We start from the raw sequence: 25861 nt of genomic DNA, 5'->3' as shown, positions 1-25861 counted from the left end.
TCAAGTGTTCATATGGGATGGTCTTCTTTCTAGACTCTGTGCAGTTCCAATAGCACACCTTTAATTACTAAATAATTTGCACACATCACTCTTCTCTGTCACCAAAATCATTGCTACCACCATCATCACTGCCATCATCACCACTATCATCACCATCATCACCATCACCACCACCATCATCACCATCACCACCATCATCACCGTCATCATCACCACTATCATCACCATCATCACCACTACCATTACCACCATCATCACCACCATCATCACCATCACCACTGTCATCATCACCACTATTATCACCATCATCACCACCATCATCACCACCATCACCACCATCACCACCATCACCACCATCATCATCACCACTATCATCACCATCATCACCATCATCACCACCACCATTACCACCATCATCACCGTCATCATCACTATCACCACCATCATCACTATCATCACCTCGATAATTAATAACTGTTGGTGTGATTTCTACATACCAGTAGTGTCACAGGCATTTAACCACCTCTATGAGATCGGTGTCACTATAACCCTTGTTTGACAGAAGAAGAAACTGAGGGTCCAACGAGGTGAACAGTGTTCCCACTAGGACATGGCTAGTAAGCGGCAAACGAGGAGGTGTCCCCTTTGTGTGGGCACCCATGTAGGGCTTTCCATTTTCTCCACAGTCCCTCCCTCAGCTACCACCTGCCCTCCAGTTACCTGGCCCCTCTCTGGTGGAGAGGAGGCTGTTTCTGGTCGTGGGACAGACCGACCTGCCCTGAGTTTACTCTACTTTATCAGCAGATAAATAAGTAACTTTAATCTCAAATAAAATGGAACTTGCTACACTTTTGAAATGCCAAGACTGGCACTTTGGGGATCCCTGGTGTATACTGGGGAGAAAATTCACGATCCAGGCAGGGCGAATCACAGGTTGAGTTGCCTAAAGGTCTTGGAGGAAACCCCCCTAGGGGCTCCCACTAAGCTCCCCTTAATCCTGATACCCCAGTTCCTCCTCCATGCAGCATAGAGGTTCCTGGGAGGTTAGACCCAGCACTGAAGGCAGGGGTAGGTGTCCCTGGTGCCAGGGACCCTGCCCCATTAGCACAACTCACACCTGATCTGTCCAGTTGCCTGGAGACGCAATATGCTCTGTTTAAGGGGTGAACCCCCAACAGAGAAATTCCGGTCGGGAGCAGCTAGCTCTGGACACCTTGGGCCCTGAGTGCTGCGGGCTGAAGGCTCAGGGGATAGTGCAGCCAAGGGGGGGCAGAGTGGTGGGAGGGCCACTGGTGGGCAAAGAGGCCTTCACCTTCTCTGACCCCAGGACTCTGCAGATGGCTAATGTGGGCCTGCTGCTATTTCTGCTGAGCCCCCATTCTTGTCTGAGGCCAGCAGTGGCGGGGGTGCTAACTGCATTCAGGTAATACTTCCGAAGGTAATTTCACACGCTGCCTCTGTGCTGATGAGGCACTATTAATATGGGGACACTTTTACACCACTGCACTGTGCCAGCTTAGCAACCTGGCTAATTAACAGAGAAAAAAAAAAAAAAGAGTAAAGGGCTGATTTAAAGAGACATTGCAATGAAAAAAAAAGTGCAAATATTTTCATATCAGGTAAGGGTTTGGGACTCTTTGTCAATGGAGTTAAAGGTATAATCTTGCTAATGCGCATATATGGAACTTTGTATATTTTTTTTATAAATTAGTATGGTGTCATATAAAAGACGCGTGCGTAGTGAGAGGTGCATAGGTTTGAAATGCAATAGGTTCGAGTTTCAAGCCAGACTGTTCTTACTAAGAAGTCGTCCAGTCCCAAGAACCCCACGTGCCTCATCTGTGAAATGGGGCCAATGCTCCCAACACTACAGGTCATTCTGACTGGAGAGCACTGTGTATGATGCGTCCGGTGTTATGCTGGCCCCGCCGTAGGCACTTTGTATGTGGTTCACAAGTAATAGTCAGGTATGAGAACTTTCTAGGCTAGAGAAACATCCTTGAAGTGGATCCTGTGAACCAGAGTTCTTCAGTCATGAAAATCATATTACCTTCCTGTGCAAGGACGTGGCTGAACTGGCGCTGAGGAGCCTGCTGGGTCCAGGTGGAGGAGTGCTGTCCAGTGCGGGCTCACCTGGGCACCTGGGCCCAGCCCAGGGTCAGCAGCACTGGGCCACACGGAAACCAGGCTCTTGCATCCAGAACGTTCAGTCTCTGCAGGTTTTGAGCAGGGAAGTGACATGAAAGATGGAAACTCAGTGGTCAGTGTGGGACAGTCACTCAAACTGTGTGGTATGGGCAGTTCTTGGGAGCCACCAATGAACAATACATGGCCGTGCCCCCAAGGGAGCCGGGGAGAAAAGGAAGTGGCATAATCCTGAGGTCGTTGTAGGAAGGAAAGCGTACAGAAGAACAAACCTAGACTGGTTAAGTCTCCATGAAGAGGGGAATCAGGAGCCCCACAAGAATGTAAGGCGTTACAGTACATGGGGGTACAATCAACAGCACCCCTGTTTTCAATGCCTCAGTTCCGTCCAAGGAGTGTGACACCAAAGAGTGTTCCTCCACGTGGAAGGACAGACACACCGGGGGCAGGCAGCACACATTCCCACGGACGAGGAGCTTCCCCAGTAATGCCCGGATGCAGATGCAAGCTGTGGCTGCTCCCTCAGCAGGCGGGGGTCCAGCGGGGAGACTCTGAGTCCTGGCCCTGACAGTACGCTGCCGCTGGCCCTTCTGGCTCACTGTTCACATGCGCCTAAGTTAGCTACAGGCTCAGCCTGATCGGATTCCCCACTCGGGAAGGTCCCAGAGAGGCGGCAGTTATCTAGAAGTTTCTGTGTTACCTTTCACATTCAGATCTAAAAATGACATTTCCTATGTTGAGTCTTGTGCAAGGTGGGGTCCAGGTTCCTTTTCTCCCCCCTGCTGGGCTTGCGCTCTGTGCCTGGGCCCCGGCACCACCACACAGCTCCCATGCGGCCCCGAGAGGGCTCACCAGGGCCCTGGGACCCACTGCGTCCCCAGCCTCAGTTCAGTGATACCCAGGACAGAGGGTCATGTATACCGTCAGGAATGGTGACAAGTTCGGTGTAGTGGGCAGGCTGGGTGCCCAGGGGGAAGTGGCGGGAGATGTGCCCTCACAACAGGTTGGGGCCCAGATCTTGTCCTCTAGGCAGCAGGCAAAGGGGCACGCATTTCAGGGTGGGGCAAGAGTTGGGGTTAGGGTCAGTCTAGAGCAGAAGCCACGGGATGGAGTTTGTGGGTATCCAAGGAGAGGGTGAGCATGCACACGGAGAGGAGGGTGCCGAGGGGGTCACCCGGCCATCACACTGCCGGCCACAGGGAGCAGAAAGAGGACAGGGACCTGGAGAGGGACTCTTGGGAGAGAATCTGTCCTGGCACACAATGTGGCTCCTTGCACCTGTTTGCTGAGTGATGGAGCTGTCAGCAGGGCCAACTGGAACTTATCTCAAACACCAGAGCAACACCAGACTACGCAGAAGGAGCAAAACTTGGGGACCAGACGCCCCAGAGACAGCAAGTCCCAGCAAAGGTCTGCTACAAGAGTGACAGACACACTGGTCTGCTGTGTGTCCACTGGAGACGAGGCACCGCTTCCCACCCAGAGTGTCAGGCAAGCTGAGACAGACTGTCCCCGGTGACAGACACACTGCCTATTGCAGCCCCTGTGGCGGTCATGTGGAAGGCAGGCCCGCAGTGAGCGGGGAAGGAGGGCGTGTCCTCTCAGTGCGGTCATCGGCTTCCTGGTGACATTCCGGGACCACTGGGTGCAGGGGCTCCCACTGCAAGGCTCCCTGTGGTAGCTAAGAGCACAACGCAGAGACATGAGTGGCTATGCTGGGGACATGGGGACATGATGGGCCATCTTGCTGCTCAAGCAAAACTTGAAAACCAGGAAAAAAAATACCTGGATGGAGAGTGTCTTGGGCATTGGGAACAGGGACTAGGAGGACAGAGGCCTCTTCTGCCCTTGGGCGGCTGACTCGGGGGCATAAGCAATGAGCCTCCTGGAAGCAAGGAATGAGCAGGGGTGGAGTGAGGAGGGATGCAGGGAGACCCAGGCCCACAGGTTACGGTTGGCATAAACTGAAGGTTGAGGGTTCACCTTGCAGCCACTCTCCGAACACCACGGATCTGGTCTCTCACATCGCCTCTGCCCGTTCTGTTGTTTTTTACAGGGGTAGGGCCTGAAATCCTGCCTTTCTTTTTTTCTTTTTTTTTTTAATCCTTAGCTGAGGACCTTTGTTGATTGCTTTTAGAGAGACAGGAAGGGAGAGAGAGAAACATCGATGTGAGAGAGAAGATTCCATTGGTTGCCTCCCATACGTGCCCGGACCCGGGATAGCACTCACCCAGACCAGGGATCGAACCCGCAACCTAGATACATGCCCTGACCAGGAATCAAACCCCCAACTTGTGGTTATGGGATGATGCTCCAACCAACTGAGCCACACTGGCCAGGGCCACCTTTGCCCTCTCTTAACCTTGAGTGAACCCTCCTGCCCCTGGATTAAGGTTCAGGCAGGTGCTGCAACATTTAGGTGTGACTCCTCTAGAGGAGGAGTACCCGTCACCCAAGGATGGATAAGATGACACACAGGACTCTGTGTATCCTTTCTGAGGAGCAGACAGTGTCTTAGTCTGCTTAGGCTGCCTTAACAAAATACCACAGCTGGGGTGACCTAAACAACAAACATTTGTGTCTCACAGTTCTGGTGGCTGGGAAGTCTAAAGTCAAGGTGCTGGCTAGTTGAGTTCCTGGTGACGTCCTTCTTCCGGACTCGCAGATGGCTGCCTTCTCAGTGTCCTCCCGTGGATGGGAGGAGAGGGAGGGAGAGAGAGAGAGGGAAAGGGAGACTGTGAGCAAGGGAGCTGTGGTCTCTTTTCCTCTTCTTCTACGGATACTAACCCCACTACGGGGGCCCACCCTTGTGACCTCATCTAACCTAATTACCTCCCAAAGTCCCCACCTCCAAACGCCACCACATGTGGGGTTAGGGCTTCAACATGCGAACTGGGAGGGGCACACACATTCAGTCCATAACAGCACATTTTTGGTTATTTAAGGGATATCTGCATTAGGTTAGTTCTATGATTTACTGAACATTTTCACTAGCCAACACTTTATCTAGACAAATAATGAGTTATGGCAAATTTAAGGTACACTGTTTAATTTCAAACTAGTTTAAGAATATCAGTGTAGAAAGTAGGAGCTAAGACATTATTGATAAACGACTCTAGGTTTATCCCATAAATTATGTGTGTATGCTCTCCGCACTGAGCAGAGTAGGCCCAGGGTCACGGTCAATGCAGCCTGACGTGTCATATCAGCGGAGGTACTTCAGGGTTATCTTCAAAGTCTGGGTCTTCCTCGCTTGGTATAACTTCAGGTTCGGGTCGGACTCTTCTGGGCCTGTGTTTTTCCCCTTGAACTATGTTAGCCACATCGGGGAAGGAGTGCTTGCTAGGGTCCACTTCTAGTTTCTCAGTTCGCTTGCTTCTGTAACAACAAGAAAAGGCCAAAGGAAATTGATAGATCATTTACAATTAAATTTCAAACAGATACAACTCCCTCATTCATTTATTCAGCAAACACTGGCTAGTGCTCTATCCTTGGAGCATAGAGACAAAAAAGTAAGGGACTGCACCTGGTTTTAAGTAGCTTAGAGCCTTGTAGCAGCAAGACTGTTGCCTTGGAGTAAGAGAATGTTAAAAAGTGACACCAGGCTTGCAAACGCCCAGGCAGCTGGCAGAGAGGTCAGTGGGTCAGAGGTCTGCTCACCTAAGTCAAAGCCCACAGCTGGGATCATGACAGAGTCACCCCAGGCAGGTCTCATTCCTGGATGTGGCCGGTAAGGATCAGGGACCCTGCTGCGTCAGAAGATCCAGCCCCAGGAACCTGCTCCTACTGCCCGCACCCAGTGCTCTCAGCAGTGCTTAGGGTGAGACCCTCGAGAGAGAAAGCCACCGGACCGTGGTGGCCGTCATCATCGTCACAGGATGTCTAGGTGCTACAGGTCACAGGGCTGCTTTTCTGGAGATTTCTATTCCAAAGGCCTGGAGTTGGGCCCAGTAGTTGGTATTTACACAAAGTTCCCCCAGGGGTTTGCTGATCAGTCACATTCTTCTGGACTCACTGCGTCACTCACTCAGTCAGTTATTCAACGGACATATATTAAGCGCCTACTATGTTCTAGACACCAGACGTCCAATGGTCGCAGCAGACAGGCAACCTCTCTGGTAACTGATCACACTGCCGTGTAACTGTCCCATGATTGGTCTCCTTCTCTGCTAGACTGACATCTTGGAAGCGGAAATTGTGTCTTTTTCAACTTGTATCTTTGGCACACAGTTTTACTGAATAAAGACTTGTTGAACAAATTTTTAAAATCATGGTTGTCTAACCTCTATGCTGTATACTTGAAACTAATACAAAACAATATTGAGTGTAAACTGTAATTGAAAAATAAACATTTTTAAAAGAAAAAAAATCAGTATATGGGAAAATGAAATGAAATAAGAAGTTATCTGTAATCTAGAGGAAATCACACAGTCGGTCTAGTCCAGGAGTGCTTATACCGATTTCCTGCAGGAGGCACAATTTGGTGGGGGTGGGCGATAGTTTCCCTTGTCTTTGGAAAGTATGAGTTCTCGATTGTTCTTGAAGCCCTTCCCCTCAGTTCTGTAATCTGCTCAGCCCGGAAAGGCATTTGAGTTTTTGATTCCTCTCAGTATTTTGAATAATACACACAAACCCACTGTATGAAAATACAAAGTATACAAAGAGTACAAAATAGCATATTCTGAAGACCCACATTGTACTCTATAAAATTTGCAGGAAGTTAGTTTTCAAAGACCTACATTATAGTCATTATTAGAGTTCTACTTTTTAATTACTATATTCTTATTTGAAAGGCTATGACATCGGTGGATTAAGGAAGTAAATATCCACATTCATCTGTTATAACGATGTTGTCCTTGACTTTGAGGGACAGCAGCCCATCGCACTGCAGGCCTGTCTCCGGGGCCACAACTTCCGGATCCCGGCAATAAAGAGTGAGTTGGCCAGCTCACAGTTATCTGCGCTCACCTACTTGGAGAGGGGCGGAGGGGCAACAGGCAAGCAGGACTTTAAGTTCTCCTGAAGTTCTGGGTGATGAACAGCAGGTGGCCAGGCCAGGGCGCTGGAGGATGCACTAACCCCCAAACAAAGAGGACAGGGCTTTTCTCCCTGCTGCTTCCTGCCTTCGAGTCACAGCCCCGAGGACTCTGAGGACAGAGTCCCTTGGAGGTGACCCGCCACCTGGCTGCCAGGACCAGGCCTGCTAGAGTCTAGTGAGAGTAACTGGAAGATAAAATGAACGTATTTATTAGCAAAGAAGGGAGCAAAAACAAAGTATGACTAGGCATACGACACATCAAAGATTGATTCCTTGTACTAAAGAACCTAAGAACTTTCTTCCAGTAATACGATAGGCTGGCATAGCTGGCCCAAAGACTCCCATTTCCAGCTGAAATGTCCTCGAGATCATTAAGAATCTGACAAGACAACAAGGAACTCCCAGAGGTCAGAATTTAGTGAATGGAGGAACCCAGAGAGGGACAGGGGTGCTGATGCCACCTTTGCAGAGGGTGTTTTCTGAGCCCCTAAAGCTGTGCTTTGGATGTCCGGGGACAGAGGTCAAGGTCCCGAGCATGCCAGGTGGGCAGTCTCACAGAGGCCCTCTCCCCAGTTAGGGTGGGTCCCAAAGGGCTTCTCTCTCATGTAAGAGTGAATAGGACATAGGCCCACGCTGCCCACCTCCCTGCGGGGCTGCAAGGAGAGTGGCGTCGGTGGGACAGAGGAGAGCTGAGTTGTCACCCCAAGCTGATGCCTCTGGTAGTTTATGGCAGCTGGTGGTTAAAGACCCTCAGGCTTGAATTTAGAGTGAAGTGGCTCCAAACCGGACCACATAGGGTCTGCCCAAAGCACACGGCTTCCTGGCTGAGTGCCCCCCAGACCTCCGAGAAGCCCCCAGACTATTTGCTCAGCAATGAAGCAGCTCACAGAACAGAGTGGTTGTAAAGTTTACAGGAAGGGAAAAAGACAGACTAGCCATAACAACACTGGAGAAGAACGGATTTGAAGGACTGATACTCCTCAATTTAAAGACTTATTACAATCAGGACAGTGAGTGTCACTGGCAGAGAACAAAAAAACAGGTAAATGGAGCAGAATAGAGAGCCCACGCAAAGACCTCCCATAATACGTAAGCCGATCTTTGAGCAAGGAGCAAAGGCAGTACAATGGAGCAAGGATAGTGTCTTCTACAAACGGTCATGGGACTCCTGGTCATCCGCGTGCAAAAACAACAAACAAACAAAAAAGAGTCTAGACACAGATCCTGCGACCTTCCCAGAAACTAACTCAAAATTGACCACTGGCCTAAACATAAAATGCAAAACTATGAAACTCCTAGAAGATAACAGGAGAAAAACCAGAAAACCTGGAAAACCTCGGTACGGTGATGAATTTCAGATGAACACCAAACGCATGAACCGTGAAGAAATCGCTGATGAGCTGGACTTCATTAAAATGAAAAACTGCTGCTCTGTGAAAGATAATTTCAGGAGAATGACAAAATGAGCCACAGACTGGGGGAAAATACTTGCAAAAGACATCTGATAAAGACTATTATCCGAAACATACAAGGAACTCATAAAACTCAACAAGAAGACAAACAACGTGATTGAAAGATAGGCCAAAGGCCTTCACAGAACCCTCCCCAGGGTAGATGTGCCGCTGGCAATAAACACAGGAAAAGATGCTCCACACCACATGTCATCAGGGAAATGCAAATTAAAGCAAGGACTTAGCACGACACACCTAGTAGAATGGCCAAAACCCCGACCACCGGCCACAGCAAATGCCGGCGAGGACGTGGAGCAACGGGAGCGCTCACTCGCCGCGTGTGGGGAAGCACAACGGTGCGGCCGCTCTGGAGACAGACCGGCTCCTTCTCACAAAACCACGCACACTCTCCCCATGCGATCTAGCCATCGCACTCCTCGGCACTGACCCAAAGGAGTTGAGAACTTACAACCACACGATGTTTGTAGCAGCTTTATTTATAACTGTCCAAAACTGGAAGCAACCAAGATGTCCTCCAGTAGGTAAATGAGTAAGTGAACTGCAGTCCATACAGAAAATGGAATATTATTCAGTGCCAAAAAGTGCATTATGAAATCACAAAAAGACATGGAAGAACTCTGAATGCCTATCATGAAGAGAAATAAATCACTGTGAAAAGGCTACATACCATAGGATACCAGCTACACAACATTTTGGAGAAGGCGAAACTACGGAGACAGTAAAAAGTTCAACAGCTGCCAGGGGCTGGAGGCAGAGGAGGCTGAGGGGGCTGAGGAGGCGGGGCCCGGAGGAGTTTTAGGGCAGTGCAGCTGCTCTGTAGGACACCATGACGGTGGATACATGTCGTTATGCATTTGTCCAAATCCACAGAGTGAGCAACACCGAGTCTGATGTTGTCTAATGGAAACTAGAACTCTGGGTGACAACAATGTGTCAGTGCAGGTTCACCGATTGTAACAAATGCACCACTCGGGTGGGGGACACATCGATAATAATGGGGCGTCTGCACATGAAAAACCTCTGTGCTCTCCATTCAGTTTTGCTGTGAACCTAAGACTGCTCCTGAGAAGAAAGTATATTTAAGGAAAAAAAAAAAAGACACCATGAAGAGAGGAAGGAGGCAAGCCCAAGAATGCACCGAGATTTATAATCCTGGTTCTGCCACTCACTGAGCGCCTCTGTGATCTTGGGCAGAGTACTCGGTCTCTTTGAACCTCAGTGCATTAGGAATAAGGGGATTCAGCCCGTCGTTATTGTGAACGCCAAAGGTAAGATGCTGCAGAGCGTCACACAGCACAAGGTAGACATACAACGCTCAACAAAGCCGAGTGTGCGGAAGCTGTGGGTCTTCCTTCATCGTCCAGCAATGCAGGACCACGAGGGTGCACTGAACCAGGCACCTCTCCCCAGGCACAAGCCCATCCAGTCTGGGTGAGCCAAAGCCCACTCCACTTGTTCCTCCGTTTCCCCCAGCCCTGTCTCCACAGCACGAGGAAAGGACCGCAATGGCCAGGGGAGGCTCCAGAGCCCTCCATGGTCCTGGGGTGTCAGCGGCTCTTTGTTCCCCCAAACCACCCGCCCACCTGCTCGGTCCTGTGTGCAGCCTTTGCAGGCAGCTCTTTGGTAAGGGCTTGTGAGGCCGGAGGCAGAGGTGATTGGATCAGGAAGTCTGTCGTGACTCAGGAGCACCACAGACAGCCCTCACGCAGGTACACAGGGTGGGCAAAGCGCTGTGGGTTTACAGGTGTGAGTACATGAAAGAGTTTTTTCTTGTGTTACTATTTCTTTATCATTGTATTATTTCCCACATGTACAACTGTAAACCTACTTTGCCCCGCCCTGCATTACGTATACTTGTGAGGTGATCATTTCTTATTAATAAAGATGAAAAAGAAATGCTCTTTAAAAATAACACAGGAGGTGCTCCTGGGCAGGATGGTGCACAGACATCCGTAGTCAGCACGTGTAATCCCAGCGAGGACAGTTTTCCTGGGGCCTGAGAACCGGCTCCAGGCGGCCTGCAATGACCGGGCTTCCCATGGGGGCGCGACCCCTCACAAATCAGCTGCACGTCTTCATGTGCGCGGATGCTGCCGGGGGTTAGTTATGACCGTGACTATTCACGATAGTCCTAATACCCTTGAATGTCTGCAAATCACACATGCATCTGAAATGGAAATCACTAAGCTGGGAAATACGGGTGGAATTCCACAGTTAAAAACAGCTCCCTACTTTTCAACAGGAATTCAATTCCATACCTGTTTAGACAAACCCCACGGAACTCCGACAGTTGTCTTTGAATATACAAACGCCTAGCTGCTTGGATTATGCAAGACACAAATACAGCTCCTGTTCAGGTATTTTTATAAGGATAATTCTGGCCTGTGCATTCGTACCACAAAGATAGTTTGTGCCGGTTCAAAATAGATGTTGCCATCTGGACGCAGGGTATGGAAATCATGACAAGCAGAAGGAAAGTTGGAAGAACTGAGACGTTCATTGTAAGGGAAGACTGAGAAATAATGGGAGCTCCGTCCAAAATACTCTGCAGGGTATCCCTGCTGATGGGGGTGGGCTTCGTTCCGAAGGTCCCCAGTGGGAAGAGCCGGAATCTTCGGTTAGGAATTGGAGAGCCCTCCTACCACCAGGAAATCCTCAGAAGCGGGTGAATATTCTCTAGAAAGGGTGAAGGTCCTGGCGGGAAAGATGCTTAAGCAGAGGCTGGAAGACGACCTGTGACTAGGAGGCTGGCAGAGGGGAGACACAATGGGCCCCTTGGCACCTCGCAGCCTTGAGATCTGGAACCTATGAGGTGGTGCGTGAGTCACTAAAAGGCACGCAGTGCGGGCAGCATCAGCAGCAGGGCTCAGCAGTGGCTACGTGACCTTGAAACATTCTAAATGTCGCTCTCCCTCGCTCTCTCCCTCTGTAAACTGAGGTTACATGGTGTACCCACGGGGCAAAGCAAGGGCGCCGGAAGTGGCAGCAGGCTCTGGCATGGACATCACCACTCTTACCGTCATGAGAAACTGGGACCTCTGAGTACACGGGTTTGATTTTAGAGATCAAGAGCCTTGCAAGTCAGATGTCTATGTTTTGGGGGTTAGCATTCACGGTAGGAATCATTTTAAAACTTTAAATAATTGTATCTTTTGGGGGGTGCACCTAGCCACCGACAACACTGAAGAGAACACTGTAAAAAAGCCCAGAGGTGGTACCTGTCCTGTGTTTGCTCTCGGCCGCTGTCCGAGGTGCTCTTCACAGACCTGGATGCTCGCTGGCCGCCAGTGACGACTTCTCCAACCTAAAAGGGAAACACAGCACACGCTAAGTGGATATTACTCTCTGCCGGGTCTTGAAGAACATTATATATGTACATATTTTTAAGATGCTAAAGTATTTTAATTTTCACTACATAATCCATGACAGAGTCTCACTTGAAGCTTCTACGTGGCATGAAAGGTTATGTCACATCTGTTCACAACAGTCTTGCAAAGCCACAAGCTATAATGCATTTGCCAAAAGGCAAGTGGGACAATATGGTGAATTAATTCACTTAACAATGAACTTTCTGAGAGCCAGCAACATGCCAGACACGTTTGGGAGAGCTGGGCACACAGATGTGACTGAGACACCACCTTTCAACAGCTCCCCGTGAGTGTGCTGCAGGCGACAGCACTCTGAGCTGGGGGCTCGGACCCCCGTCTCCCCAGCCCATTGGACTCTGGTCTCTCCCTCTGTAAAAGGAAGGAATGAGAGTGATCTCAAAGGGCCCTTCTGGGTCTGAAAAATCCTATAATTTTACTACTTCTTTTAAGCTAAATAACCTCAGTGTGAAGTGTGTGAGGTCTCAATAAATAAATCAGATTGATTCAATTCAACAAACGCCCAGGAGAGATCCCTCAGGGCAGCACCTGCCATCGGAAGCATCAAGATGGGAGGGGCGGGAGAGGAGAGAATGTGTGAGGACTTGTCAGGCCCTGACAACAGGCTGGGCACATGCTTCCCATGCTAGCTAGGTACTGCACGTATGTTACTTACTCACCCCCCACTTCCCAGTATTCTGACGAGGCAGGGATTACTTGTAGGCAGAGAAGAAAATCAAAAACTTCTCGCCTCATATTGCTGTGGTCCACGGACCCAGGTCGGGGCTTCTGCCTCTGCTTTTCAAGGGAGAGATCGGAAGTGGGTGTCCACGCCTCTCCCCACCCATATCGGCACTTGCTCTTTGGCAGGGAAAGGCTTCCCTTACTGGCCACATCTCACTGGCGGTAGGCAGGGTAACTCCGCTGGCAGGTGAGGGACACCTGCCCCCCTTCTTTGCTCTGCCTGAGACTTGCATGGCGGCAGTCACATCCATGCAAATGATGAAGGAGAAAGACCAGGCTTGGACCCTGAAGGCCCAGCCCCAACCCCTGCTCCCATCTGCAGGCCCAGGCATAGAAGCTGGACCCACCATCTGAGTTTGGGAAGGAAGTTAGAGCCCCCGTTTAGCCTGCAGTCGATAGCAGATTCTCCCATCCAATCTTTCCTAGGCCTTCACATTGCAATGCTGGACTCATTCACATTAGCATTTCCCATTTGACTAGCGATCCTCGGTGGTGTGCTCCATGGGTCAGAACCCCCGAAGGCTTAGTCCGTGTTTAGCACACGTATGGTGGGTGAGTGCTCTTACAGATAACCATCCTCGACAGCAAGCTTTCCCTGAAATAGTACAAGGGCCGGTTTGTTTGGGTTTTTTTTTTTTAAGCTAGTGCAGTTGTATATTTTTCTATCATGTTTTTATAAAAATTCAGTCTGTGTGTGACCGTGTGGTTTCTTTCCGCTCCCTTACACAGAAGAACATGGACATGAGTTTGTCCTTCCCTTCCCACAGACCCCACAGGAGGGCCTACGCGCAATGCAGAAGAAAGACCTGCTCAAACACCACCTTCTCGGTATGCGTCCCGAGCAGCCGGCTGGGGAAAAACACCTTTAAGCATCACCCAAATCTCTGTGCGGAGGCCAGACTTTTGCTGAGACTCCAGAAGAAAAACAAAAACTATGAATATTGCATGTGCTAAAGACATTAAACTTGAAGCCTGGAAGAGTTTGTTCAGAGACGTTTTAAAAGAGGTACAGTCTGCATAACAAAAACTCGCGGCAGAACGCTGTGGCAGAGTCTGCAACTGAAGCCGCCCCTGCCAGGCCGACTGAAGAATTAACGGCGGTGACTCACCGCGAGCCTCGCCCAGCAAGGCGGGTTTGCATCATCATCAAATGCAGTTTATCGGGGAGGAGGCTGATTCTAAGATGTTTTATTTGTTCTGCTTTAAAATATACTTCATGCCACAACTGGATTGCTTTCCACGAATTTCCTGCTGGGCAACAATGTTATAATTTTGGATGTTACCGTGGCAAGGTGTGAATGTTTATGAGCTTAAACTGGTTTTCTTCCTTTTCCCTAACAGTACTGGCGCGATGAATACAATACTTCCCCCACCTCTCTGGACAGCCGTAAGGAAACGGAAATACTTTTCAGTTGCTCTTGATCCCAGTTCTGGTTTATTAAGCCGCATCATTGTCCAATATGAAAGAAAGACAGGGTTGAGGGGATAAAACAGAGCTTCCTCCCAGTTGAGGGCAGCAGAGAAGGGCCATCAGGGTTGTGAGGCACGGCCCCTTCCTCCTGCAGCATCTGGGGAGGTGGCAGCACCTGGGAGAGAAGGGCTGCTTGGTATGCGGGCTGCACGACCCCATAGAACTTTCTGTACTGGTGGAAACGCTCTGTGCCGTCCAGCATGGCTGCTGAGCATTTGAAATGTGGTTAGTGCAGTGGAGACACTGATGTTGTAATTTTAAGTAATTTCAGTTTGTATTAACCATACCAGAGAGTTGGGAACGTGACCGGGCTGAGCCCAAACCCAGGAGTGAGCTGCCCGATTCTCCACGGGGAAGAAGCACAATCACCTGTACCAGGTATCCCTAATTCATTGTGGTCCTTGACCGCGTGGCTGGTGCCCTTCTGGAACTCCCTGCTCCTTCCTCCACCTGCCTGGGACCTGTGTTGGTGTGAGAACCCTGAGCCCAGGTGTTCCAGTCTCTGCACGATACGGGGTCTGCAGCTGCCCCCTTCGCCTGACGCAGGACAACTCCAAGGACAGTGTCAGCCCAGAGTGCCTGGAGGTGCTGGCTGAGGCCGGTGCTGAGCCCTTGTCACGGCCAGCCCCCAGCTCCTTCCTGCCCTGCCACAGGCCCCGGGCCAGAGGCCACAACCTAACAAACACCCTACATGCTCATCTCCAACTCAGGACCGGCTTCCTCAGGGGAAAGGCAATTTAGCACCTCGTTTTACTTCTTAATATTTTAATTACACTGCTGAGGCCAATACGGGTGGAAATTCATTAAAATATCAACTTCAAGAAAAAAGCTCTTGAGCCCAAAACCCAAGTTTTGTGTTGTTTCATGTTGCAAACGCACTAACAAGAATGGGAGCATAGGCATAATTAGTCTTAACACACCCGTTCCTAACAGTTATTTGTCACATAATAAGTTCAGACAAAGATACTCTGCGTTTCTGGAAATGCAAATAGAGGCACAAATTTGGAACTTTTCTTCACAGAGAATTTGCTGTGCACCAGAATCTAAATGTGTTTCTTATTTTTAAAAGATATTTTCAGCTAGCTCAGTTAGTTTCAAAGGCTCTTTTAAGCTTAAAAGTTAAAAGGGATTAAGAAACCAGCAGTATGGAAAATGTTAACACCAACATTCGTAGAAACAGCAGGTACAACTCTGCTGATAAGAGGCCCCATTTTCCCAAGCAGAGGACCACAGGTTCAGAGCTCCAAGGCCCTGAAAGCCTGACCTTGGCTTTCCTCCTGTACCTGCAGTCACAGGGCAGCTCCTCCTCTAGGAAGCGATGCTCATTATCATCAAGCATCTAATTCGTTTATGCTGAGCACGTTCAGAAGTGACTAATGGAGAAGCTGTAAGGGCCAAAACACGTTTAGTGCATCAGATAACGTGGGACTAATGGTTTCCTGAATCCACAGAGAGAAATGTAAGCAACGACTTGAAAATTCGATTGTGGGATAGGCACAAAGGTACACTGTTTTAACGAGGCTAAACATTACTTTAACTCTTACAGAGTCCTGCAGTGGACTGGAGAGAACGTGGAGGTGGTAATGGAGCCCGCTCTCCTTCAGAATGCAGAGGTTGGCGTCCCTTCCGAGGCCTTCCTGACAGGTGCCTTTCTGGCCGTGACCTAAGCAGTACCCTGGGGTGGTGTCCCATGACCTCGAGGCCACACACTGTCCAGAGACAACCTCTATTTCCTTTACCAAAGCGCACGCGGTGGCTTTACCAACCATAGGAGTTACTAACACAGGAGGCCCAGGCTAGCTGAGCTGTGTAAAAAGCGTAAAAAGACAGCAAACAGATGCAAGGGAGGGAGACATGACCTTATATTTAGGTTGAACCACAGAAATTGCCAATGTCTGACTATTTTTGACCCACAAAGCGGTGATTTCAACTTAAAAGTTATTTATATAACATTAAATAAGAATAGGCAAACATCACTCCATGTCAGATGAAGACTGGCTAGCAGTAAACTAAAAGAGTGAATGGACAAAGAAAATGTCCATAATTGGAAATATTTGTTGAGAAACAAAATATAAAACAACCAACCTTTCAACTTTTTCCTGCAAACTCATCCTGGCTTCTTAAACACCAGTATTCATGAAAACCAGAAGTAAATTTCTCTTTCTCTTTGCATCACAGTTGCAACTATTCCTTCCATTAATTCTGCTCAGAGAAATATTTACTGAGCACCTGTTCTGCGCCAAGCGTAGGAATAAGTGGTAGATATAGAATGACAGATTAAAATGTTATCCCTGATTATCTCATGCAGGATAGAGGCACATAATCAGTTAAAATACACTGATGATAGTGCGATTGATAGATAAACGCAGAGACTGTGAGGGAGGGAAGCCCAGGGGAGGGACACATCTGGGGGGCATGGGGAGCAGGGATCCAAGAAGGCTCACTGCAGGGTGCGAGGTTCGATATGAGTTTTAAAGAATGGGTGAGAATTTGTCAGAAGGTAGAAGTCATGCAGGGGATAGAGAACATTCCAGGGAGAGGAAAAAGCATGAACAAAGACGGGAAGGCAAAGAACCACACAAACTAGCACAAGATGTTAGGCAGCTGACAGCTGGAAATAAGGCTGAACAGCTAGGCAGAGGTCAGATCTTAGGAGACTTCATTTGAAGGGAATTGGACTTTGCCCAAGAATGATGGGATCTTTCACAGTGCGCCCCTGGCCCCCCTCCCCCGACCAGCCCCCTCCCCCCACCGCCCTTCAGTGATACAGCTATTCGTCTCAGGTGAAAGAGCACGTTCTAAAAGCACTCTTTTTTTCAGTAGCTAACGTGTGTGATGTTAACAAAAATACCAGGTCCATTGCAGTCACGGCTTTTCAAGAGTCTCTCCTCACTAGATAAAAAACATACTTTTCTCTCTTTTTAGCCTATTATAGTCAAGTTTCTGCCCCACCCCAACTCCACTCTGAAAAAATGTATATAATCCTGTTGAAAAACTGCCGAAATGTGTGTTAACAGCCATCAAATTGCCTGTGAGGACACTCACATGTAATCTGTTGACTAGTTAAGCTGTTCTTTTGGGCTTCAGTTGAGATTACAAATTTGCACACATTTCTCTAGCTTCCCACTGTCTCATGTGAGACAGGTTTTGGACTCTGCCTTCAAGATCACCTAGCACTTACCCATCCTCTTAAAGGGGGACAGTTGCATGAAGTACCCACAGTTTCCCCAGAGAAGAACAACACAAAGGTTAACAAGAAAGTTAAATGGATAGTGTCCTTAAAAAGAATTTAACATCAGCGACTGAATTTTATACACTTTAGTCCAGGCCTGTGCGGTATTTAAGAGGGCTTGCGTGGCACCCTAACTCAGTACAGGGGCTGAGCCTGCTCGCCATCATACCCGCTTCTTACCTTGATTTTGCCCTGATCTGCCGAGCACAGGGAGGTGGAACCCTGCAGGCGTAATTAACCAGCTGCCCGTGTCATCTGGCTCCAGCTGGACGTGGCCCATCACAACAGGAATTTTGTATGGAAATTGACAAGCTGATTCTTAAATTTATACAAAAATGCCAAGAACCAAGAACAGCCAAAATGATCATGTAAAAGAATGAAGCTGTAGAAGTTACACTCTCCCAGCTTCATTATAAAGCCATAGTCATCAACACAACGTGGTACAGGCATAATGATGAACAGACAGATCAATGGAACAAAATACAAAGGCTACAAACAGGCCCTTACTTATAAGGGCATTGATTTTTGACAAAGGTGAAAAAGCCATTCAATGGGGAAAGTAAAATCTTTTGGTGCCAGAACTACATATTCATTTGGGGGGGAAAAAAATCAACCTTGAGAACTGCTTCATATCTTATATTTAAAAAATGTTTTAATGGATCACAGACTTAAAGATAAAAGCTAACATGATAAAGCTTCTGGAAGAAAACTCAGGAGACTATGTATGAAGTTAAGGTTTCATGAATAGGAAAAAAAAAGCAAAGACCCAAACAGGAATAAAATTATTCACATCAGAATCAATCAAAGCTAAAAACTTTGTCTTATTATCCAATAAAAAGTAAGAACCAAGTGACCAGCTGGGAGAAATAGTCAGAAAACATAAGGCATGATAAGGCATGAATAAGCCCTTTGGGGCTTCATTCTTCAACTAATATTTGGTACTTCCTAGAAGACAGGACTACTCCACACATCGAGTGAGTGAAGGCCCCTGCTGTCATGAACTTGACACTTAGACTTAGATAGGAGAAGGCAAACCACACGAAACTGAACAAACGAGGACATTCCTTTCAGCGATAAATGAGGCAGCAGTGATGAGCTGGGTAGCATGGCTGGGAAAGATGGCTGGGGGAAAGAATGTGGCTGGCCACGTCAGCTCTGATGGTCAGGACACGTGCCCGTGGAAAGTGACACTGGAGTGAAGGCCTGCACCATGCAAAGGAGACACGGAAGAAAAGAACAAGGGGCCAAGCACCCTTAGCAGGAAAAAAAATCAGCAAGTACAAGTCTTGTGGGGGAAATGAGGCTACTGTGAAGGGAAAAAGCAGCCAAGTCTGGGATGTGTATAATGAGAGTAAGCAAGAGGAAGAAGATGCTGTAGAGAGATCGTCGCAAGACGGGGAGGATAAAGCAGGGGAAGCGGGGCCATGTGAGGTCCTGGTGGGAGAGGACGCTGGCTTGGACAAGGATGAGGGGAGGAGGTGGTGATGAGTAACTGATGCAGGATATGTTCTGGGTGGAAACACCAACAAGATACGAATTGCAAAGGTAAGAGTTAAGTCAAGGTTGCATCCTAAGCTTTGACTCGGCCATTTGGGTAGACGATTGTGCCATTTTCTGAGACAAGGAAGACTGTGGGAGTAGCAGGTCTGCAGAACAAAATTATGGGTTCATTTGGCCATTTTAAGTTAGTCTGCCGATTATGCATTCAATTGGCTTCTCAGTTGGCATTTAAAGTGTCTTTGATACTGCGACCCATGGACATGAACTAGTTGGGGTGGGGGGGAATACAGGTGGGAGAGGGGTGAGTTCTAAAGCCTATGGAGCTTGCTAACATTTACATCTTTTGTTTTCTCAATAATATATAACTATATTTTAAATTTTTCATTGTGGTTTAATAGCATTTTAGGACATTATTTTGAATTTCCCAATTTTACTTGTTTATTTACTCTACATTTTCTATTCAACTATATTTCTATTAACTTGTAATTAAATGTAATTTCTGTAATTTTTTTCTTTTGGAAATGAAAATGAAGTTTTCATAGGGTTTTGTCTATTATGAACTTTTTAAACTATCTCAATTATATTATGCAAATAATGGCCTTATTTTGGGTTGATCGTATCTATCAAGGATGGAAATTAGTCATAAATCTTCCAGAGCTGATTCTTTTGATTTTTTTCCTTATGTTCATAAGACCTTATACTTTAGACACTGAAATAATAATAATTCCTTAATCTAAGGAATAAAAGGCAACTGGATCTTTATTTTATGTTATTTTTTGTTACTACAGAACAATCCTTGTTTCAGTTAATGTGGTTTTTGCTTTAAATTCTGTCATGTCTGACATTAATTTTGCCATAACTACTCTAATTTACTTGAAATCACTTACTACAGCTCTATCCATTTTTTCTTTATATATTTCTTGTTTTTTAGATTCAGCCATGTTCTTGTAAGTGGGGTAGCATAATTAATTTTACACCTCTTCCTTTCTTAGAGATTTTCTGCTTTTTATGTTTTTTTCTCATGTTTTTCTATTCTGTGAAACTATTGAATTTTTTGTATTTATTTTCTGTAACTCTTGGTAATTTACACATTTTTATTTAATTCTAGCCATTTTCCCTGAAGATTTTATATTAAATATCAATGTAATTAAATGCAAAGTATATATGGGGGGGTGAAACAGAGAGTGTTTGTATGGTTGTTCTCCCCACTCACAAGTTGTCCATTTTCATGTTTTAATCTAAGTTCTATGAATCACACAACTTTCTATCACCTTCACTGCTCTTCCAAAGAAAACAACTTTCGAACCCTTAGCAACCCTACTCAGAACAAGTACAGCTACTGCCGTGAGACTGTGGACAGGCTGTAGAAAGAGGACAGTGTCTCAGTAGCAGGCGAATGGGGGAGGGATGGACCAGGGACTCGAACAGAGAAGCCCTCATTAGACCTTCAGTTGAAGGCTACACGTCAGGAAGGTATCAGAGGCTCAGTCCGAACTCTGCAGAGATGTCCCTCAGGTGTCTAATTCAGTGCAAGTCTTCCTCTTGCTTTGCATTTCCAAGAACTTTGCACAGATGCCTAGCATGCAGTAGGCGTTTGTTAAAATGTATAGAATACAGTCATATCTCGGTACTCATTGGCTTTGGAACTTGTCAAACCTGGCACTCGTTGCATTTTGATGAGAAAAATGCTTCATCAGCTGTCATTTGCTTGCCACTCATTGGAAAGAATTAACAACGAGTACCAAGGTACCACTGTATCTGAATGAATGAATATAAATGAATGAATGAATGTCAACAGACTAGAACTAAGAGAAAACCACCTCAAGATGCCTATTCCTACCCATTAGGTGTATAAATGGGGAAGCGGCAGGAGCTCCACAGGCTGCAGCTTCATGCAGGCAGGGCCCTGTTGGTGCTGGATCTAACTGGGGGAAACAGATTCGGGGTGCCCACAGACCAGGGGTGTCAAACTCATTTTCACTGGGGGCCACATCAGCCTCACGGTTGCCTTCAAAGGGCCGAATGTAACTTTAGGACTGTATACATGTAACTGCTCCTTAACTAGGGGCAAGGAGCTCGGTTCTGCCGCCGGGTAGAAACAAGGTGCCGTGCGGATGTAACAAGGTGGAGGGCCTTGTGTGTGCCACCTGTACCACAGAAGATCCCAGCAGTTGCAACTGTGACACTAGTCTCTGAGCCAATAACATAATTGCAAGTTTAAGCAGAAGGGAAGAATACTGCTTGACAAAAGCCTGAGCCTCCTGGAAACTGTGACTTAGATACCGGGTGAGGGCAGACCTGGTTGAAGGTCAGTGGAGTCAACAAGGAAGACATGAAGAAGGACCAAAGAGACCCGTATCATTTATTCTTCTCTCCCACGGGAGTTCTCACAGTGCTTTACTCACGCTAAGTTCTCAACAAATCTTAGATGAACTGAATAAATATTTGAATTGAGTAATTAGTAGTTCATAAATTGTCTATGGCTTTCCATAATGTTGCAGAAAGTTTTCTGTTTCTGAGTTCTAGCACCTTACTTCCCCAATCTGATATTAATAACTTCCATGTAATTTACTTATGGGCACGGCATCAGTTTGCTTAAGTGCGCACATTTAACAATATCTCCACCACAAAGTCATTTCTAAAAACGTCTCCACATTATTTTCTTCCTAACTTGTCTCCCAAACTAGGCCCACTAGACACCAGGCTGCCTTGCTGTAAGCCAGTGATCCGATCTGGAGGGTCGGGGGTGGAATCGGTTGCTGGGCACACTGTCCTCGGCAATGAGGCCCAGCCCTGCGAGTGAAACAGATGGCTACTTTTAACAGTCCTCATATCGGCTTCAGAGGAACTGGGTCACTTGTGAATTGTACATCTTCTTACATCTCTGGTGTTTAGATTGATTAGTTAATTGTCCATAATTCTGGTATTGAACATTTGAAATACAAAATTCAGATTCCCATACAGGAATATTATTAATATAAAACTTTAGAATCAATAAAACATTTTTATTAGTCTACACTTATACATGAAATCTTTGAACAGATAAAAATACCTATATAAGTCAAATATTTCTGAAGTATACTCTATCTCAAAGAAATATATACTTGGAAGCAAAGAAAATTTAAATTTTGAAAACTGATAAAAAAAATAAGAAGCATAAAAATACTAGCTTCGGTTCCAAAGTTACCCAAGTTATCCGAGGAAATTTTTAAAAGGTGCGATGGCTGATATTAATATGTGAAACCAGTATTGACAGTCATAAGACTTTGAAATAAAAGGAGAACAAATATAACTAACAATGGTTCCTTCAAGACGCTTTTTTACTTGTGAAGCGCAATCTTACTTGGCAGGTCTCCATTGAGGATCATCTACACAACACAGCCTAAAACTGACAATATTTTGTGAAGTTAGGGCAAACATCAAGGATGATAATGATGTTTAAAAAGAAAAGAAAATATCCTTTTTCACAATCTTGCTAGAGATGGTCTCAGTTGGAAATATCTTCCACTCACACGATTACCTGGCTCGATCTATGTCGGCAACAGTTCAGAAATGCTGGGGCTTCTATACCACCCCCACCCCCAGATCCCCACAGCGGGGAGAAGTCGACACCCGAGAAGAGTCTCAGGGGCTGGTGCTCCGCCACCATCCCACTCCCATCAGCCCTTAGGCAGAGCCACCCTGAGATGGGTGTTTTACACGGTGCCCCAGAGCTTCCCCACTGGGGATGCTGGCTCACCAGGACCCTGTCTCTCTGCTGCCTTCCCGTCCCTACTTCCCGACCAGCATTCCCTTCCTTACCTAGTAAACTGCTGTACTCATAGCCCTACACTAGGTTCCACTTCCGGAAGACCTCGAATTGAAACAGTGTTTTACAGTCTCTGCCTCACAATTTAATATCTGCAGTAACTGTGGGACTCTCAGGAGGAAGAGAACAACCTGGTATGACCAGCTCCAAAACACTGGCTGGGTTTCCACTGGTCCCACTCATGTCTCTGTGAGTGCCTAGCTTAACTTTGTGACTGTGTACTCTCTGAAAAAAACTATCTATCTATCTATCTATCTATCTATCTATCTATCTATCTATCTATCTATTATTTGAGTCCATGGCAATGTTTACTTGTGAGGCACGTGTGGGTGGTATTCATCTAAGACTACCTTCATTCAAGTTCAAGGTCCGGTTTGGGGGCCATTTAGATAGCCATGTAGACAGGCCGCAAGACCTTCTGAGAAGTGGCTGGCTTTTGTTCACCTCTCCTAGGTCATGATCCTTCAGAGTCATATGGCAAAGTGGGGGAGGTTTATAAAAACCCCACCATGGCAGCCTCTGAAACAGCACTGTTCTTCTCATCTCTGTGTGCTCGTGGGAAATATGGTTTATCCCCTCCGCCATTTCTCCTGGACCTGTGGACAGAAGTTGCCCACTCTCTTAATAGGTATTGGTATCACTAAGTTGTTTTAAAAACACACAGTCTATCTCCCTAAGTTTTCCTCATTGTGTTTGCTATTCCTAATTACCTAGTTGGCAATGAGCGGATGACGGGGATCGAGAGATGGTATTTGAAGTCGTTAGATTAGAAGAGATTATGCAGGGAATGAGTACGAGTGGAGAAGAGAAGGGGGTCCCAGAATTCAACGACTAGACACGCCGGCTTTCGGAGGCCCCGGTAGGAGAAGAACTAGCAAGCAAACCCAAATGTCTGTTTGAAGAGTTTTGCGGGAAAGCAGATCAGGGCAATAAACAGAGGGGGGTGTTTTCATTGTGTTCTGTGTTTAGGAAGGCAGGTGATTCTGCGTGTTTTCTAATGTAAAATGCCGACGGGGGAAATTCAGGGAAGCAGGAGAGAGAATAGGGAACTGTCAGAGGGGACAATGGTCTCTCCAAGACAAATGGAGACAGGATCCACCACACTTCTGGAGAGTCTGCGTAGAGCACGAACAGTTTATTCACAGAGCCGGGAAGGAAGGCCAAGCAAGGGAAGAGATGATGCTTGAAGTATGTGGAAATTAACTTTTGATGCTTCTGGAAGTTTTACGAATGAGAAATCATGTACCGAAAAGAGTAGCAGTATTAATGGGACAGAACAACCTAGCAGCCCTCACTACGGATGCACTCGAAATGAACAATCAGACACTAAGAGTGAACTTATGATTGGCACACGACAAGTGTATCTGAGTAGAAGGTACTGGGAAACAGACGTCCAACTAATAAGGAGAGCAGAGTTTGAGACTGCGTTTTAGAATCATGGTCTGCAATACTGACCTTAGTATGTGACCTTCACCTCTGTGCTCAGTGTAGCGGAACCGAGCAGTATGTTCACCAGCTGAAAGCTGTAAATACATTTTGCTGTTCTGTTCACATGGAAACTTCCTTAATCTCAGTTAATTATTCTGCAAGAACACCCAAAGGAAATCATAAAGCATATTCTTGGAGTGTTCCTGTAACTTGTCAATTGACAATCTAGATGGGAGTTTAATTTAATGACTCGATGCAAGCTTTTCCGTGAATGCAAAATCTCAGTGAAATCTCGTTAACTTGGCCTGTGACGAGATCAGGAGCCCAGCATGCCCAGGCTGCGGATGGTAAGATTGCTGATGGACACAGAACTTAGTCTGACCTCACACTTGAGAAAATATATGGGAGGCCAAGCATAAGCTCTGAGAAAATGTGATGGGGGAATATCCCCACGAAAAATGGGAACTGGAACCATAGGTATGGTAACTGTAAACACACTCGAGAGAGTATGTGGCAGCTACAGAGAAAAGACTACGAAAAACGACTTCCAAGGGACATAAAGGAAGAGTAATAAATGGGAAAACATATCACTGGATACATAATTTTCATACTTTTCAGGTGTATTGAAGATGAAAAGTTTACAGGTATAAAAACAAAAAGGAAAACAGAGATAGAAAGCCGTATTTGTTTAAAAGATCCATAAGCAGGGACAGCAAAGCCTTCGGATCAGCTGCCGGGCGCCCGCAGGAGGCACGCAAACCAGGGCTTGGTTTCCTTCTGGGAAGCAGCAGCTACCATTTAGGCTCTGGTTCTTCAGTTAGAATGAAAATTTCAAAAAAAAAAGAAAACAAAACCTACTGACCAGAGGGCTATACAAACGTCATATCAAAGTACTGCAGTAATTAAGTATCCCCTCCACTTCCCTACGGGGCATTCTAATGAGCACACATTTCCTAATGTGTTGCAGTCACCAAGGACAATGCAGTTCTCACAGTTGTGTTTATTTTCCTGCTTGACAACAAATTATATTTGCTATTTTATGGCCTCAGAGTAAAAATACATAAATGATTATCCATAATCAATCTGTTGCAAAACCAGCTATAGGAAAATGAGGGATTATTAAATCATCATCGAAACCTTATTGGCTAATCAAGTTTATACTCTTGGTGGTGGACACGCCTGACCCATTCGCCTTTTCTTCAGAAGTAGAACCCCATTTTAACTGGCTTATCTATTCTTCTCCTTTGAAACCTGAGTGACTTGGGCAAAGCTCATCCCACCCCTAGCTCATGCCATGAGATAATAGGAACCAAATATAAAATAACAGAAACTAAACAAAATGCTACCATCTCTTTGGCCAGAGATTGGTTGAATTGTCCAGGGTTCAGCTAAAAACTTGCACTTTTCAGCTAAACTGGCTTAATCCATCCAGAGGAACTTTCATTCCATGGTGACTGGAAAGATCTCTCTGTTTATGTGATTCGTATCAAAAGTATAACTACATCACCCCTCCCTCAAAAAACAGACAATAAAGAATTTTAGCTAAAATAGTATCTTGTCTATATCACAAAATACAAAAAATAATACTAGCAATATTTATGGAGTGCTCTCACAGTACTATGGATTTTATGTGCATTATGTCTCTTAAATGTTAATTA

General features: G+C 46.5%; 1 protein-coding gene across 4 annotated transcripts in view; it reads right to left on the bottom strand.

Moving 5' to 3' along the window:
• Positions 1-720: 720 nt before the first annotated feature.
• Positions 721-25861, bottom strand: part of DNAAF11 (dynein axonemal assembly factor 11) — a 62557-nt gene continuing 37416 nt past the window's right edge. For 2 of the 4 annotated variants that reach the window (XR_006652890.3, XR_008427535.2), the window contains 4 exons: positions 11874-11959; positions 4732-5523; positions 3931-4030; positions 721-3826 (listed from right to left, as the gene is read on the bottom strand). Coding sequence is in view for 1 of the 4 variants with exons in the window: in XM_045181692.3 (XP_045037627.2) it covers positions 5346-5523; positions 11874-11959 (264 nt within the window). In the remaining 3 variants the exon portion in view is untranslated. Of the gene's footprint in view, positions 3827-3930; positions 4031-4134; positions 5524-11873; positions 11960-25861 lie in introns of those variants that run through there. The other 2 variants (XR_008427534.2, XM_045181692.3) reach the window with 2 other exon arrangements.

Source organism: Desmodus rotundus, chromosome 8, assembly GCF_022682495.2.
Source record: "Desmodus rotundus isolate HL8 chromosome 8, HLdesRot8A.1, whole genome shotgun sequence".
NCBI lineage: Eukaryota > Metazoa > Chordata > Mammalia > Chiroptera > Phyllostomidae > Desmodus > Desmodus rotundus.
Note: the sequence above shows the minus strand (reverse complement) of the source record. Positions and strands in the feature narration are given on the sequence as shown.